The 16,819-nt window shown below is 40.4% G+C and overlaps 1 protein-coding gene across 1 annotated transcript in view; it reads right to left on the bottom strand.

Moving 5' to 3' along the window:
* smarca2 (SWI/SNF related BAF chromatin remodeling complex subunit ATPase 2) overlaps positions 1-16,241 on the bottom strand; it is a 46,962-nt gene extending 30,721 nt beyond the window's left edge. Inside the window, exons 1-15 of the mRNA XM_070963652.1 lie at positions 16,110-16,241; positions 13,980-14,243; positions 13,443-13,572; positions 12,944-13,330; positions 11,884-11,985; positions 10,287-10,539; positions 8,071-8,197; positions 7,515-7,688; positions 6,865-7,038; positions 5,962-6,132; positions 4,949-4,999; positions 3,834-3,964; positions 2,896-2,953; positions 2,488-2,582; positions 1,856-2,003 (exon numbers count right to left, since the gene is read on the bottom strand). Of these exons, the coding sequence (XP_070819753.1) occupies positions 1,856-2,003; positions 2,488-2,582; positions 2,896-2,953; positions 3,834-3,964; positions 4,949-4,999; positions 5,962-6,132; positions 6,865-7,038; positions 7,515-7,688; positions 8,071-8,197; positions 10,287-10,539; positions 11,884-11,985; positions 12,944-13,330; positions 13,443-13,572; positions 13,980-14,213 (2,235 nt within the window). The 5' untranslated portion in view covers positions 14,214-14,243; positions 16,110-16,241. The remainder of the gene's footprint in view (positions 1-1,855; positions 2,004-2,487; positions 2,583-2,895; positions 2,954-3,833; positions 3,965-4,948; positions 5,000-5,961; positions 6,133-6,864; positions 7,039-7,514; positions 7,689-8,070; positions 8,198-10,286; positions 10,540-11,883; positions 11,986-12,943; positions 13,331-13,442; positions 13,573-13,979; positions 14,244-16,109) is intronic.
* Positions 16,242-16,819: the final 578 nt, after the last annotated feature.

The raw sequence follows: 16,819 nt of genomic DNA, 5'->3' as shown, positions 1-16,819 counted from the left end.
TAGTAAATGAAGTGAAAATTCTTTTATATTACTGCGTAGTTTCTGAAGATTTTTGTTGACAATGGTTTGCTACACAGCTGCTGGCACAGCAAAAAAATGGATCCAATTATTGTGCTGCTGAAATCTGGCCAATTTCCCCAAGGAGCTGCCACCATATCCCATTTAAAGCCTGGCGCACCATAAATCAGAAGTGCTAGGGCTGCAGCCTGATTGGAAGAAAAATGTTAGCAGCATCCAGTTGCCAGTTTCCCATCTCTTGTAATATACTATCTTTCACTGCCACCGCGGCTCAGCACAGCAAAGATGGTCCTATAGAGTCACGCTGGAAAACAAGGTTGTAGCACCATTATGAGCAGACAGCTGTCTTTAAAATTGACTAAGATCATTCAGTATTCAGTTGCATAGCAGCAGATATGTTTGATGGCATCCTCCAGCCAAGACCAAACCCACATGACAGCAGCTCTTTAGCAATATATTTCGGAACTCCGCATGATGCATGAGGAGAGCTGAGATGGACAGAGGTGGTCCCCGTTTCTGCTTCCAGCTCAGCCTCAAGTGTTTGCAAACAGCCTTTCCATCACAAAACAGGCTGAGTTATCATCCTTCTTGGCACCATTCTTTACTCTCTTATAGATTAGTTGATTCATCAATTAGTCTTTAGACAGAAAATTAATCTGCAACTATTTTAATGAGCAAAGACTCACTGGCTCCAGCTTCTCTATACAAGACTTTTAAAGGCATTACCATGGACTCTGGGCTTAGGAACTTACATATTATGAACTTAGAAAGGAAATAATATGAAGATTAAAGGATTGGTTCACATTTTTTAAGCATTATTCTAATGTAACAGATTGGAGACAAAACCTCCAGTCTTAGTTCAATGTAAAAGAGTCTAAACTTTAAAACTCATTTTAAACAGAATGAAGACTGTACATTCTGCCCACCATCATTTACACTGAAACTGTATTATGAAGGGATCTCTTCATGACCAGGATAAGGAAGAACAATTACCAATGTTTCTTTAAATGTATACTCTCTGAGGATGTGAGTGTCATTGTGAGAAACAAACACTTTGAAATCCCTTGAACACAATTTAACATTGTGGCACAATGTAACAGGGCCCGATCGTGGAAAATGGTCCTGGGTCTTTAGACAGAACCAGTTATATATTTACTGTGCAGATAGCATCAGACTTGTCATCTGATTCTCGGTATGCAAGCGACTTGACAGAAGATGAATCACTAAACATTTTGGTAGTGGATTAGTAGTTTAGGTCATTTATCAAGGAAAATGGTAAAACTTCACTCGGACTTTGCCACAGGTTCTCTATGCTGCCACTCCTTTCCTAAATGTAACACATATTTTACGTTACTACAGACTATTACATGGATGGAAACTCAATCATTTCCATTAATTTCAGTATTTCACCTTTGTTTTTGTTTGTTACTGCCACACATCAAATTCAGCTGCCACTTCAAACACTCTCATTAGTGATTAGTTAAGGGACAATTCCTCACCCAAAATCTGAGAGAAAATTGTGCAAAAAGTGAACAAAATGTTTTTGTTGTTGATGTTGTTGGGGAAAAATCAAAAGCAAGAAAACAAACAAAACAAATTGTTAAGTGAAAATACAAATGTGAATTTGTTTGTGTCTCGTGCCAAAAAGGTTGTTCTGCAGAAAGGTGGTAAACAGTCAACCTAAAACTCATCTCAAAAACAGAGTGGATAAAACCTAATAATCCACAACAACAACAACAACAACAATCATTATTTAAAGGCGAGCAATGAAAACAGCAAAAAGATGTTACAGAAGTCTAAAAAATAAGGGAGAATGCAAGTATATGTGTGTGTGTACCTGATAATGTTTGAGTGTGCCATTGATCAGCAGTGACGACTGCTTCTCAACCCTCTCGATGACAGCATGGGCCACACCATAATAAGACTGGGAGCTGGTTTGTCCAGCAGGAACGCTGTACTCATCATCCACATCCTGCTTGGCCGACCTGGGTGTGTGCATCATGGAAAAAAAGAGAGCGTATTTGAAAGCCCATCTGACCTAAACTGAACTGTGCTCTTTAGAAATGATTTTAATGATCAGTTTCAAGGCTTAGCTGGGTCTGGTGCCGGGAGCTCAGCAGGAGCACAGCCAGAGCTCCTCGCTAAGAGCCCCACTGGAAACGTCTAAATTCAATACAAGGTCGAACACGGCTTTACTTATTCATGTGTTCATTCTATTTTATTTTTTCATTAATCTCAGTGTCTAGATTCATGATGGGTTAATTCTGATGTGAGGCTCCTGTGGAAAAACCAGGAGTTTCTTTGAAATCCTTTGAAGATGCAAAATATATTTTTAACTTTGAATGTTAACTATCTTTTAAAAAATAGCACTTGATAAATAGCACATGATTTTATCTTTTATATTTGTTTCTTACTAAGCGCACTGTCAAGAAATCTCAGAAAGTGGGATAGAGGGAAGTAATACAGTACTCGATGATGTGCTTGGTAGCCTTCACAAACACTAAGTCTCCATTGGGATCGATTATCTTCTCCTCTGTTTCTGCCTTGGCCATCTCCTCTTCCTCCTTATAGGGCAGAAATGATAACACATGACTGAGAGCATACATGTAATAATAAAAGACAGAATAGCTCTGATGGAGATGAAACAAAATCAACAAACAGTGTTACTGAAATTCATACAGCTACAGCCCCCTGGTGGAGTTTGATGTGTGTATTTTGTGTGTGTGTGTGTGTATGTATTGTACAAGTTGAGGTGGTCTGACTGAGATATGCACTAAATCCCATTTAATAACCATTTGAATGATTTGAAAAACTGCAGAGAGTGCGGCTGAGTGCAGCCATCCACCGTGGGAGCTCATTAATGAGAAAGTCACAAACCTCTTCCTCAAACTCTGAGCCGCTCTCCTCGCTGTCTGACCGTGGGGCGACTTCATATCTGGTCACAAAGGAAGAAAGGCCAGGACGAGGAAAACAAGGGAAGTAGAAAGTACAGTTAATATATCTGTCACACATTAAAAGAATAAACATCTTAAGCACAATTAACAGCAGCCTCAATATAGACATGTATTGGGATGACATCTGGTTAAATCCCCACTCAAACTTGACAAACTACACAGCAGAACCAATGAGCTTGTGGTGGGCTTCAAGTATGCATGTTTCTGCAAAGAAGCTATAAACTGTAAAACGTGCATGCTTCACACACATCTTCAACCAGGCAGCACAAAAGATCTGTACAATCAGGACAGTTTCAAGGTGAACACCGAAGATGAGTGTCACCAATTCAGCATCTGACCAAATGTGGAATATGGTAACAGTCTGCCCTTCTGTTCCTGACTTATGGTGTTGAATCATGGACAGAAAAGTGTTTTGTAGAACCTGACGATGTCACAGTGAAGCTGACTTTTTGGATATAAAATGTCACCCCTGCATCATTTTATCCTATGACAGATTTGTGCGAAATTGTACCATAATTTACCTCTGAATTGTTCAGTTATGGCCAAAAATGTGTTTTTGTGAGGTCACAGTGACCTTTAACCACCAAATTCCTCTCAGTTTATCCTTGAGTCAAAGTGAACATTTGTGTCAAATCTGAAGAAGTTCCCAGAAGGCCTTCTTGAAATATCGTGTTCAGGAGAATGGGATGGACGTACGTATGTATACACAGACATCCAAAAAACATAATGCCTCTGGTCAGGGCTGTGGGCATTAAAAGTACCATCAGCAGAAACTTAGAAATACTTTCCAAAAGACGAAAATATCATCCCTTTAATTTCAGAGAAATGTCACAGGTTGAAAACAGTTCTGTGTGTCCTCACCCAGGGTTCATCTCCAGCCAGGCCTCCAGCTGGCTGGATTTGGGAGCGTCTGTTCCTTGCAAAACTTTCCCAGTTTCTGTCTGAATCACTTTGACTGGCAGCTCACTCATTTGGCTGCTCTCATCCATGGGCTGCAGGACAAACACACCACAAGGACAAACATGAAGCATGAAATTTGTGAATGCATAAGATGTCTGTAATTATTGACAGTTGACTTAAAATCGGCTGACTTTGTCTTTATAGCAAAACTAGTTTATTGGAAACCAAGAGGAAGGAGGAAGGAGCCTCATTTGAACCTCCATTCGGTCTCTCTGATCACATACACTGAGTTTTAATGGAGCTGAATCCATTAATGTTCTCATTTACGTACACTACTTTTCTGTTCCTGTTGTCAGTTGGTGGGGGTAGTGTGAAATTTGATTACAGTTCAGAAATACTATCTTAACCAGCAGTTATTACAAAGCTGTTGTTGTGCAGACAGGTCAGCAGAAACAAGTTGTGAACACAACATTGACATATTATCACCTTTTAAGTTGATAATGTCAGACTTGTTAGCAAACAGTTGTTCATTTACACTTTCAGCAGTTTTGTGGCAACACTATCATTCATTTGGACATGCCCTGGCTACGTGATCAGAGTAAATCCAATATTTACTGTCTTTTAGCTCCAACCCCGGAAGGAAATGTCTGATTTTTCAGGTGTTAAATGCTCCACTTTGTTCACCAGCTTGTCTCTGTGGCAGGTAGTGTACTGCAGGTCTTTAGAGCTTTTCCACTGTAAACAGCTGCATGCTGCAGCTGAAAACAATGCTAAGACAGTGCTGACTGTAAACCAAAACAGTGAAGTTGTTGGCCAGACAACTTAACAATGAGCTGAACCTCACTATAAAGCTTGGTGAAGCTGAGGGGAGATGCAGATTTGGGTGATAATTCTCTGTCAGCTCATCCCTACGAGCGCCCCTTTCACACTGTTGTCACACTGTAAGTGATAATTTACTATTATAGAAATGCTGATTAGCCACTTTAAACATGCAGCTGCACAATGGGTTAACAAAAATGGGGAAAAAAATAGAACAAACGGGGAAATATGACAGCATAAAGCACTGCAAAGCTCACCTCTCCATCAGGTCCGATGGCACTGGTGCCTTCACCATCTCCATCCACCTTCTAGACAGCAAACACATAAACCCATTCAGCTGACATGTCATTAAGTTGTTATTCTGTAGAGCAGCAGGGCATGTTGACAGTATAGGTAACACCAGCGTCTGGTAATCTCTCAGCAGTGCAGGGTCTATAATGGTTGAGGTTTTCGTTTCCTCCATTAAATTGTTAAAGGGCAAAGTCACTCACTCTTTAGAGGTCACAAAGGAAGAGCTCTCCAACAGGATTATCAAGGACCATGTGGTGTGCTGAAATCTATATTTTTCCCAGGATCATCATCACACTTACTCAACTGAGGTGGCACAGCATGTGGTTACAGACAGAGCCTTTTTAAAATGGCTAACATCAGTGTCAGGGATCTCAGACCAGGAGCCATGAGCGCCTGAGAGTTTGCAGGTGTTCGTTCCAGTCAAACACAACACCAGAGGAGTTCACTGATTAGTTCTGCCACTCAGACAGGTGTGAAATGATATGCGTCTACTTTTAGCCCACCAAGCTGCAGGGTTTGACAGCCTTTTAATGCTTTAAATCATGAGGAAGCCATGTGATCCCTCACAATGACCACATTGTCATTCTGGAAGGTGCAACAAAATAATGAACTGCGAGATTAAAGCAATCATAAAACAATTCATGCCACTGTCAAACAGAGGTTGGTACTCTACTCGATGGTCAGATTGACTTTATGTAAGGATATAGACAAACTTAAGATTTGTGACTCATTTTGAAAGATGTATTTTCTGCAGGAAAAAAACAGTTTGAAGTGTGAAGTGAAGGTTAAGGAGTATTCAGAGATGTAAATACACAGCGTTAGTTTTGCTCTTTTCATGAGTTTTTGTGACTCAATGGGAAAAATAAAAGCCTTGGAGCAAAACCTTGCTTTTCAAAAAACAGTCGTACACAAATCTCACACCTTTCAGTATAAAGAAGCATCCTGTGAATAATCACCACTTGGCCGTTTCTCTTCCTACCTTCTTTCTCTTCTTCCTCCTCTTCTTCTCCTTGGCAGCTTGGGCAGCTTTGTGTTCATAAACCAGGGTGGTGAGGTTGGCCACGTATTCATCCGTCTGCTGCAGCAAGTAGGCCAGACGCTTGTCTTTCTTTTGGTCAATTAGTTTTCGGTAGCCTTCTTCATCTTCTGCCTGAGTGGGGGATGGTGACAGGAGGTTAATGGCAGAAGAGGACCAGAGCCTTTTGAGGATCACAAGTGCCAAAATATTATGAACAGCTCGATAATATTCATTCAAAGCCAGTTAGTCCGCACTATAAATTATTAGTGTAGCTGTCATATTTATATGAATACGCATATAAGATATTGTCATGCAACTGACCCTACACATTAGAGAATAATTGCAATCAATTCTACATAATTATATATACAAAATTTAGATTGAAAAAGATAAAGACGTGCATGGTATTGATTGATCGATACGTCCCTATTTGGGTGTATGCAGTATGTTGTTCAGTGTCACAGATTTTGTTAACTTTTAAAATCAATGGAAAAACATCCATTAATTATGGAGTACATGACATCAGCAGTGCTTTGGAACTGTGATGTATTTATACAATGTACAAGGTTGCTGGGTCTTTCACTTGCACATATACTGCCATCAGACATGGCAGTATATGATCAGCTGATGACAAAATGTGATGTTTATTCTGACCTCTGCCAGCTGTAAATTACTTAAAAACAAAAAGCCAAAACAAATCAGCAGTTAAAACTGATTTCTGATCATTTATCTGAAATCAATTTCAATAAAACAAAGACTGCCATGAAAAATCTCAAGTGTTCAGCTCTTCGGACTGTGTTATCATTGCTGAAAGGTGTGGCATAATACTATGAGTATACTATGATTTGACTTCCTGGTCCTTACCATAAGTCTCCTCATTCTCTCCTTCTCGATTCTCTCAGTCTCCTTCTTTTGTTCCCGCTCCGTGTTGGTGTGCCAGTTGGCGACAGCTCTGGTGAGTTTCTGGACTTTACCCGACACTGAGCGATGATACTCTTTGAAGTCCTTAGCATGCTGAAGGATACTATTGAGATATTCCTGAAAAAACAAGTCATAAATCTAGTCTAAATACTATTTTGACAACATGACATATGAGAAACAAAAAATCATTAAGTGCTGTGTTGGCAGACTCCACTTTCTTTGCCAGTTTTGTCATTCACTACAGATGGATCCATTTCAACAAGCAGGGAGTGTTTGATGATGCTGCCTCGCAAGCCTTCTGACATTGTTACATTTTGTTTTGACTGTGGATGTCCACTGTCAAGAAAGAGACTACTGGTGTCTGTTTCAATGTTGTCTCTTCATCAAACATTTTCAGAAAACAGCATGCAGAAAACATGAATGGGGAAAGCACTTAAGGTTACTTTAATTATTAAAGTGACAGTGAACCACTCGTGTATTTTGTATTGAAATCTAATCTGAGTTTTGTTTTTGCAAAACAATTAGAACAACACATGTTGGAAAACAATACTGCTGCTTTAATGATTGCAACCAGTCCTGGCACAGTGGCTCACCTGATGTTTCTGTCTGCGCTTCTTCTCCTGCTCCAGCTTCTGCTGTTTCTCCAGCTTCTCAGTCATGCGCGCCTCCCTAAGCGTCTGCCGCTTGCTGCGTCTGTAAGCCTTCGAGTTGAGGGCTGTCTCCAGGGTTGTGTCTCGCCTCATACATGCTACTACGTCCTGCCTCAGCTGTTATGCGAAATGCACAGGTCACATGTCAAATGCATTTCATTTTTGGAGGCACACTGATGTTAACAGCAAAAATTTGAAGGAAAAGGAGAACTGAAACTAACACGTTATGATACATAAAACTGCAGCTTATGGGGCATCATTAAATTCAAATTTAACATTCTCTCTGGGGAAAAAACAAAATGCATTCCAACTGAAAATAAATGACGACTTTATATGATGTGTATTGAGTCATCAATCACATCAATCAGCATGAGTTAATGAGGAAATCAGTGTCCTAATACTGTGCCAATGATTGAACTCCCTGAGCTGTGAGTCGTTTGGGGTAAATCAGTATTCTGTGCTGTCACATTGGACATGAAACACATTAACTGTTGCATACCTGCCGCTGGAAGTTGAGCAGACGCAGTGCCTTAAGCTCCACTGTGGCTTTGGTTCTCAGGTCAGGCGGCAGAGAGCCAGGCAAACTTTCCAGTTCCTGTATTCGATGTGCAATCCGAGCCTGCAATCTGAGTAACATCATGAAGATAGTAAGTCAAACTGTAATGACACGACAACAAGGTTAAAGAGGGTGTATTATGCTTTTTTGGTATTTCCCTTGCCTTTGCTGTGTTATGTGGCTTTTTGGTGCATGTAAAACATCTGCAAAGTTACAAAGCCTGAAGTTCACAGCAAAGGAAGTTAATGAAGAAAACACTGCTCCTGAACTGCCTGAAACACCTCCTCTGTAGTCCAGCACTTTCTTCCATTAATTCTATGTGTCATTATGTAACACAGCACCACCTCAAGATAGGTGACCTCCTCCAGCCAGATGACCTCGTGCTTTAACTTATTTTTGATGAAAATGTGATGAAAGTGTCACCAGAACAACTGGAAAACTGGAATGTGTGTATGCACATATTACTCCGTCAGACTGTTTGTCAAAGAGAGCTGGTGAGAGATCAGGCTGAAGGATGGATCAATACTGGCTGTCCATGACCTGCCTTCAAACTTGGAAGCTGTACATTTTGACACGTTTTATGTTGCTTTACTGTTTTTTTTGTAGGTGAATCTGTTGAGCTTGCTGTTAGTATGTTGACCGGCTCATGTGGCTACTCCCACAGGTACCCTCAAATGTGTGGTTTTGTCCAATTGTTGGCCCCAAACCAAATGATATTCACAATGCACAACAATATGAAACAAAGGACAGAAAATCCTCACACGGGAGACTGGAAACAGAAAATGTTTGGCATTTTTGGTTGACATAATTAACAGATTATCAAAACTGGTGATGACTTATTAATGTTGATTGACTGATTAATTGACAGATGGCACGTGACAAACAGAATCAGCATTCTGGAGGTTACTAGTACTGTCATAAGGATCTGAATCTGTGGTACGTTTGTGAGTTGTTAACTTTATTTCACTCATTACAATTCAACACCTGCTGATATTTCATCGTCATTAAAAGTGCTTCAGGAGCAGTAGAGACCTCATACTAACCCAAGGGGAACGCTGCATAATAATTCCTCTGCTCTGATTTTATTAATTTGATTATATATCTGTTGGGGTGCCTCAAATGTTTAGCAATAAAAATGTAGCACTATGAATGTTGCTGTTTTCACAGAAGTTCTGTATGTTCAGACGGTCTAATTGGACAGACAACGTGAAGACAGGTCAGCTGTCTCTGCTCTCTGAGCATCTCTTTACCAATGCAGCCTGTCAAAGATGACCCGAGAGCACTGGAAGAGATCATCAAAACAAGAGCCTTGAAATCATAGGAAGAAAAACAAGCCTGAGGGCCACAGCAAGATTAAGGCCTGTGAGCTTTCCTCATATCTCCATCAGACGTCTCTGTTTTTAGAAAAATGATACAGCCTGCAGGTAATATGACAGAGGGCAACAGTGAGTTGTGATTGGGTATGCACAGCACCTTTAGCAAAGACCATAGGGCCATCAACACAACATGTTCTTCAGGTTATTAAGTTCACAGGTAAGAAATAAATCAGATGTACAGTATATGAAGCCCATTTCAGCTTCCTTCACAGCTTAAGTGTGAATTCAATCAATTCAAAGGTCAGGATCTCTCTCTGCTTGGGATTTGTGTTCAGGGGCTATATAAATAAAACTGGCTTGACTTGACCTGACTGTGACCCAGACGTCTCCTGCTAGGTTCTCAATCACATACCTACTTTGAGCCATTACTGACAAAACTTCCCACAATGAAGAAAGAATCAGACTCCACTATACAAACAGCAGCCTGAAATCTTGGTTGCTGTATCACACTTGATCTCAGTTTAAATTATTTCAACACTGAGAGACATGAAAACAAACAAACAAACAAACAAACAAACAGCTTTTTACTCTCACTTGTTCCAGAGCTCCAAACACTGGTTGACTAAATATCGACATTTTTCTATTTGTTTGTGGTATGTGCAGAACCTAGACATGGCTACAGGCTTATCTGAACATCTATACAACACTGCTCCCTAATGAGCTCTGAATAGGTGGAAGCTGACATTTTGAACTTGGGGAGGTTTTCGAGATTCATGAACTGAATGTGTAATGAGTGTTTCTGTCTGCTGAGACCAATGTCAACTGGGTAATAAAGATAAATACCTATACTCTCTCTCTTGTAGGATCCCCACTGGATCTAAGCCCTGGGGCTTCTGGATTGGTGTGATGCGGTTCTGTTTCTGCTGCATCTGGAGCATGGGGGACACCTGTTGCCCGGCAGGCTGAGGGGCCACTGAGCTGCCCGGCATGGGCCCCGCTGGCACAGCAGAAGCCTGAGGTGGTGCAGGGGACGGGCGTCCACTGGCGGCAGGGGTGAGGTGCTTATGAGTGTTGGCTTGATTTTCACAACCCTGACCTGGAGACCAAAGACTCTTTGTTACTGGGTCAGTTCTCTGCAGGGCAGGTTAATACGGACATCATCAAAATGACAAAATAATCATCACAGGTTATTTTGATAGACTGCTTGAGTTATTGATATACTGTTTTTAACTCTTCAATTCATTTAAAATACTTTCACTTTTGTATAATGCAGGTTTAACCTATACCTACAGTAAATGGAAGCAACTGTTCTTTATGGTTCCGATGGTTCCGATTGACCAAATACATATATGTTCGGCACCTATAGCATATATATATTCTTGTATACTGCTTGCTATCATTTTTCCTATATCGTCCAACCCTAACTTTAATGTAAATTCAACACGTGAAAGCTATAAACTCATGATATTCATATAAATTATTACAAATCATTTAAGATTTTCCCTGGTCGATTTGTAAAGTACAATATCTCCTATAGACATACATAATACCACTTGCAACCGAAGCAGAGACCTGGGAAAAACCTGTTTTTGCTGCTGGTGTGTGGGTGAATATTGTGGTAGTATACTCTGAGACCTACAGTCAGCTGGGATGTTTTCCAATGAAAAAAATTCTTTAGAGGTGGATAAATCCTTTAATCTTAGTGACAGCTACAACCCTTCCACCAGGGATCCCTGGCATAAGGTCTAATGTTTCTAAAAATATTCATGACAAAAAACAAAAGCTTGCTTCAAAAGCCCCAAAATCAAAGAATAGATTTTTAATGCCACCAAGTGAAAAGAGAGACAAAGAAGTGCAGACTTTTTAGACACACAGGCGTACATGTCTCATCCTACTGGGAAATTATTTCACTATAACATTTATCAACCATATTATGTGCCTAAATTTCCAAAACATCACTGTGGGTGTTGTCAATGTATTATGTGTCTCCCAGTTAGGATTTGTGTCTTGTTCATCAACAGCACCTGGCTTCTCACTTGTTTCTGGCTTTCACAGAAAATTAGTGTTGTCCAGATGGAGCAGTCCAGATGACCAGCAACATATGCAAATTGTGTTTTTGTGGTAGATTTCCCTCTTTGCAGAAGAAAATAATGCAGTCTCTTCAAAGCCAGTGTTGAATCTTTCCGCAATATTCCAGCTAACGGAGGATTCCCTTTAGTCTGCTTTCAAAGAGAATCTGATGAAAGACTACACATCAAACATATGGGTGTAGCCTTGTAAGTCTTAAACCTTTCACTTCAACCCTGGATTATGTTGTGTGGAATCAAAACATTTAAGGCAAGTCAAAGTGAATGCAGCTCACAGTGGCTTTAGTCCATGCATCCATTCAACTCTACAGCTCAAGTGGTCTACCATACACGCTTATAGAGCAGTAACTTACCATCAGACCAAGGCTTGGGTCCTGCGCTTTGATTGTGTCCTTGCATTGCTGGGGCAGGGCAGGGACTTGACTGGGGACCACCCATAGGTGCCATTGGCATACCTTTCAACACAATACCGATTCATACTTTCATAAAGTCATTCATCTGTTGCTTTTTCAAACTGTAAGGCACAATTCTCTGAACCAGTTTTGTCAACTAAACAGATTAATATGAGCCAGTGATGGGATTAAGGCTGTTAATGGATATTCTGGATTTGGATTTATTTGACTCGTAAAAAAAAATCCATACATCTGATTGTGCAGATTATTATTGAAACATGCGAAAAAAAAGCAGCAGCTGCATTAAAGCACTGACACACAAAAAGAATTTCTATAGTCCAGTACATGCTGTTTTGTTTTCTGTTTTTTTGTAACGGGAAAATCTGGTCCAACATGTTTAAGTCTCTGTAGATGTTTAAATGTAGATCTGAAAATATTCCAGCCCCACGTGCTGTTTCCTCCTGCTGCCTCTCTGATATCCGCCCTCCCTTTCTCTCCTCTCCTCATTTGGTAAATTAAGAGTTTATTTTAACCAATCCGGAATTAGTGATTGTTGGTACAGTGAGAGGAGGAACCACGAAGGTTTGAGTTTTGTTTATTTTTGTTACGTTTGAATGAAGTGTGTTTTATGATGATAACATGATTGTTTTTGTGAATGAAGTAAGGTCTAACTCTGCAGGGATCCTTTCCATATGATGTCAGACACTTATTATAAAACTGCTACATATTAACAGTTTCCTGCTCCTCAAAATGTTCGGATTTGCTGCTTTTCTCTGTTTTATATCATTATAAAGTGGATAAATCTAAGTTTTGTTGCAGGTTCTGTTGGTCAGACACAACAAGCTACAGTATATGAACATGTTAACTAGGGCTAAATAAAATGAGTTTTGAAATTGTTTCGTGGCATTTCATAGACTTACAATTAAAATTACAATAATTACACAATCTACATTATTTCCATCATACTAGTGTTTTATGTATCAAATTAAGTTTGTATCTCTTGACAACTGTATTTTCTCACCTGCAGGCCTGTTGTAAGGACTAGCGCTAGGTGCCTGCTGCTGCGGCTGCTGTTGTTGCTGTTGCTGCTGCTGCTGTTGCATTGTGGGTAGGCTCCTCTTGCCCTGAACAGCCAGTTGGAGGTTTTCAGGCAGGGGCTGCCCACGGCCCAAGATCTTGTAGGCCAGAATTTGAGCTCTGAGCTGCTGCAGCTGAACTGGACTGAAAGCAGAAGGTCCCCGGCCCTGCTGGACCATGCTGGGCATGGCTCCCTGGGGATCCATGGGCATCATAGGGCCTGACTGGGAGGGAGGCATGTGGGGCGGTGTGGGTCCCCCACCACCTCCTGACATGGGACTAGAGGCATGCTCATGGACACCCATGGGGGATGGATGGGGGGATATGTATCCTACAGCAGATAAATAAAGTTGCGTTACTGCAAACTTTAGTCAACAAAACAAACATAATGACATTTCTCAGCTTAGAAAGCTTTTAGTTTTAAAAGCAAAGCGATAAGATACCTTGGTTGTGCTGGTCCATGGGACTCTGTGGAGGCCCCATACCACTATGCAGAGATCGCATCCCCACACCTTTCATGTGGCCAAAGTGCATCGCATCTGCCATGGACTTGTCATTCATTCCCTCCATGGTCTAAAAAAAATAGGGAAAAAAGATTCAAGATTCATTCATTGCATTTATATGTGGCTAGATTTCTTTGATGCTACATGCCCATTCTCCATTCTCAAGACACTCCACCTACCTGCATAAATAAATATCTCAGAAGATGAATAAAACATTTAAATCGTTTGTCATATATTTAGGTATTTGTGCTACAAACAGGCAACAAGAGACCATAACAGGTTTAGCCCAAAACTGATCATTTTTATCTTAAATGCATTTCACATATGTGGCAATGCGACATATCTGCAGTGTAGCAAATATATTGGTCTGGTAGATTTATCAGTTGGGCTTTTGTCTCATTAAAACTATGCAGCAACAATAAGCCTGTTGAAGACTACAAGGAGATGAAACAAGTACTGCAACACTGTCCAATGTACCTTGTGCATAGGATACATGCTGTCCTGAGAGTAATCACTTTGTCCCTGGCCCTGCATGCTGTGAGGTGCATTGGGTGTTCCAGGTCCAGGACTGGGTCCCATCATACTGTGAACAGAACCTGGTGAAGGATCCGGTCCAGGGCTGGGGCCTAAGATTGGCCCTGGGGATAGACCTGCCCCTGGAGAAGGACCAGGATGGGACATACCACCTGGTGTGTCTGAAGGGGTGGACATCTACCGAAATGCTGGGAGGATACCAGACAGCTTCAGAAAAAAGGAGAGACAGGATTTTAATGCCATGCCAGTAATGCAAGTTCAGTAACTCGATAACATTTTTGGTATTTTAATATTTTAACTGTTGTTTAAATTTCCTGCTCTTTTGTTTTAAGAGCTGCATTTCACTTTTGAAAGATGTGAAAGAGTGCTTATTATTATTATTTGAAAATAACAACTAATTATAAGCTCCAAAAAAGGCTTCTCTATGACACTGCTGTTTTCATTGTTCCTACTTCTTTAGCATTTCAGTGTACATTTTAAGCAGTATGCATTAAAATGTTGTTGTCAGTGGTATTCCAGTATAAACTGAGGTGGCCAGTAAAAAAATGTTTTTTTTAATATGCATTCTTTGTTTATCTTGTAACTCGAGTGCTTATTATTATTTCAGTTACAATGTATCAACAATTCAATTTAATCTTTTTCAATTTTAGCACTTTCAGATTACTTGAATCAGGTGGCGTCCTGGTGGCCCAGTGGTGGAGGAAGTATTCAGAATCTTTACTTAAGTAAAATCACCAAAACCACACTATTATATAGTGTTGGGTAGTTTAATCTACAGCAATGCATCATTTTCTATAACATACGTCTGTCACATCGGTGTCCTGTGAGAACTACATATCTCTAAAAAGTAAACTCAAGCTCAGAAAAACAGCCGTTTTTAGCTTTTGACAACACATATACTTGAGTAAACGTACCTGGTCACACTCCACCACTGTGGTGACCTTATGTTTACAAACCATAAACAGTAACTATCTGGGTACCTTTGCTGTGTGTCATTGAATGAATCAGCTTTGACATGTAAATTGCAGACATACATTCCAGAAATACACGCATGCATTAGGTATATGGACTGCAAACTTTTATGCAAACAAAGCTTGATTTCGATGTTTCACTTTTATTCCTTCATGACTGCCAGTGACGTGCAGACGACCTGTGCGTGTTATCCCTCCGGACTGCATACAGCGGCATCACTGGACATCTTTCCTTCCACTTTAGCATCAGTCTGACTAACTACTTTGTCAGACTAGAAACTGTTACTACCTTCTGCTGTCAAACCTCAGAGCCATAGCCAGTGCTGCACAAGACTGATCCCCAAATTCAAATGATCCTATTTATCTCACCTAACGTTACAGTTTCAAGACGTTAACTGTTTTGTTTTAAGCATAAAATGGCTCGTCTCTGATAATTCTATTAGAATGCGGTCTGTACCCTAAGTATGACTACTGTCACTGCCGTTGACTCATTTCCACGAAAGGTACTTGAAAAAAGGCCGTATTTACAGGGTTAAAACGTATACGTAACGGTATATAAATCAATTCCCAATAAGATGCAGAATGAATAGCGCGACAAAGATTCTACGAATATGCTAGAGCTCGCGTCATATCGTTGTTTTCTGACAATTCATGTACCGTTACAGTAACGTTAGCTTGGCAACTATCACTTTGGAGAACTCTGATTGGATCATGGCTTCCCCAAAACTGGTGGCCATCACGGATGTGCAGACAAAATCAAAGTTTAGATGAAAGTCAAGCTCTTCACATAACCTTGGTGACATCTTTAGAGACAAAAGTTTACTTTAATATTGGATCTAGAGGCACACAGTTCCATAAAACAAACGCTTCAGACGTTTTAAGCTGTCTGCATCGCTCGATCGTTGTGGAACTTAGCTAACGGCTAACTGGCGTTAGCTAGCATAGCAACTAGCCTGCTAGCTAGTCCGGGTGACGCTGGCTCTGGTTACAGACTCTCCAGCAAGCGGACTGTATCCATGTCAGAAAGTTTGGGCAGTTAGCAGTACGCTGAATAGTTACATGTCCGTATATATCAAAAACGAAGCGCCGTTAGTCAGTTTACCTTTCGGCTGAACTGTAACTGCACACAATTAGGTGAAAAAAAATATGTTTCTTCAAAATATGACTGCTGTCCATAAGTTCACTCCCCCTTGGTGTTGTTTTGCTGACATATTAAAGTTTTTCTTGCCTTGCCATTACTGATTTGTCAATGTCACCGGAAATCCCGCCTACCTTCACAGTGATTGGCTAGATGACACGTCTATCATCTTCTCTTGCTTATTGGGCGTGTATCTTCCGTGTAAACCATTGCTGAAACTTTCTGGTTGAGTGGCCATGGCGGCAAACAACACGGCAATAATGTGAAAGTTTCCTGTAAACTTCAGATGATATCTGGGGTCCAAACGTGATGAATACAGATGGGGTCATTGTGATATTTTAATAGGCAATATTTAATGCTGTGTTAAGAACTCGTGCGAGTGGGAAGGGGGGTTATCTGCTACTACTGCTAAACCCTCTTCCTGAATTTCACCAAATAAATAAATATATATATATTTTTTTCAATTGCTTTCGTTATAGCTGTAGCAATTTAAGGTGTTACATACAAATTGCACAGTGTAATCAAGAATTTTTTCAAGCCACTTGTACTTTCTTTAGTGTTTATATTATGCTCCACTACATACAGGAGAGAAATAGTGTTTTGCTCCACTGCAGTTATTTTACTGTACCAGTTACTTTGTAGATTACTATTTTACATACAAAACCTTCAACAAG

This window comes from Chaetodon trifascialis, chromosome 6, assembly GCF_039877785.1.
Source record: "Chaetodon trifascialis isolate fChaTrf1 chromosome 6, fChaTrf1.hap1, whole genome shotgun sequence".
In the NCBI taxonomy this organism is placed as follows: Eukaryota; Metazoa; Chordata; class Actinopteri; order Chaetodontiformes; family Chaetodontidae; genus Chaetodon; species Chaetodon trifascialis.
This window is presented reverse-complemented; position numbering and strand designations above follow the sequence as displayed.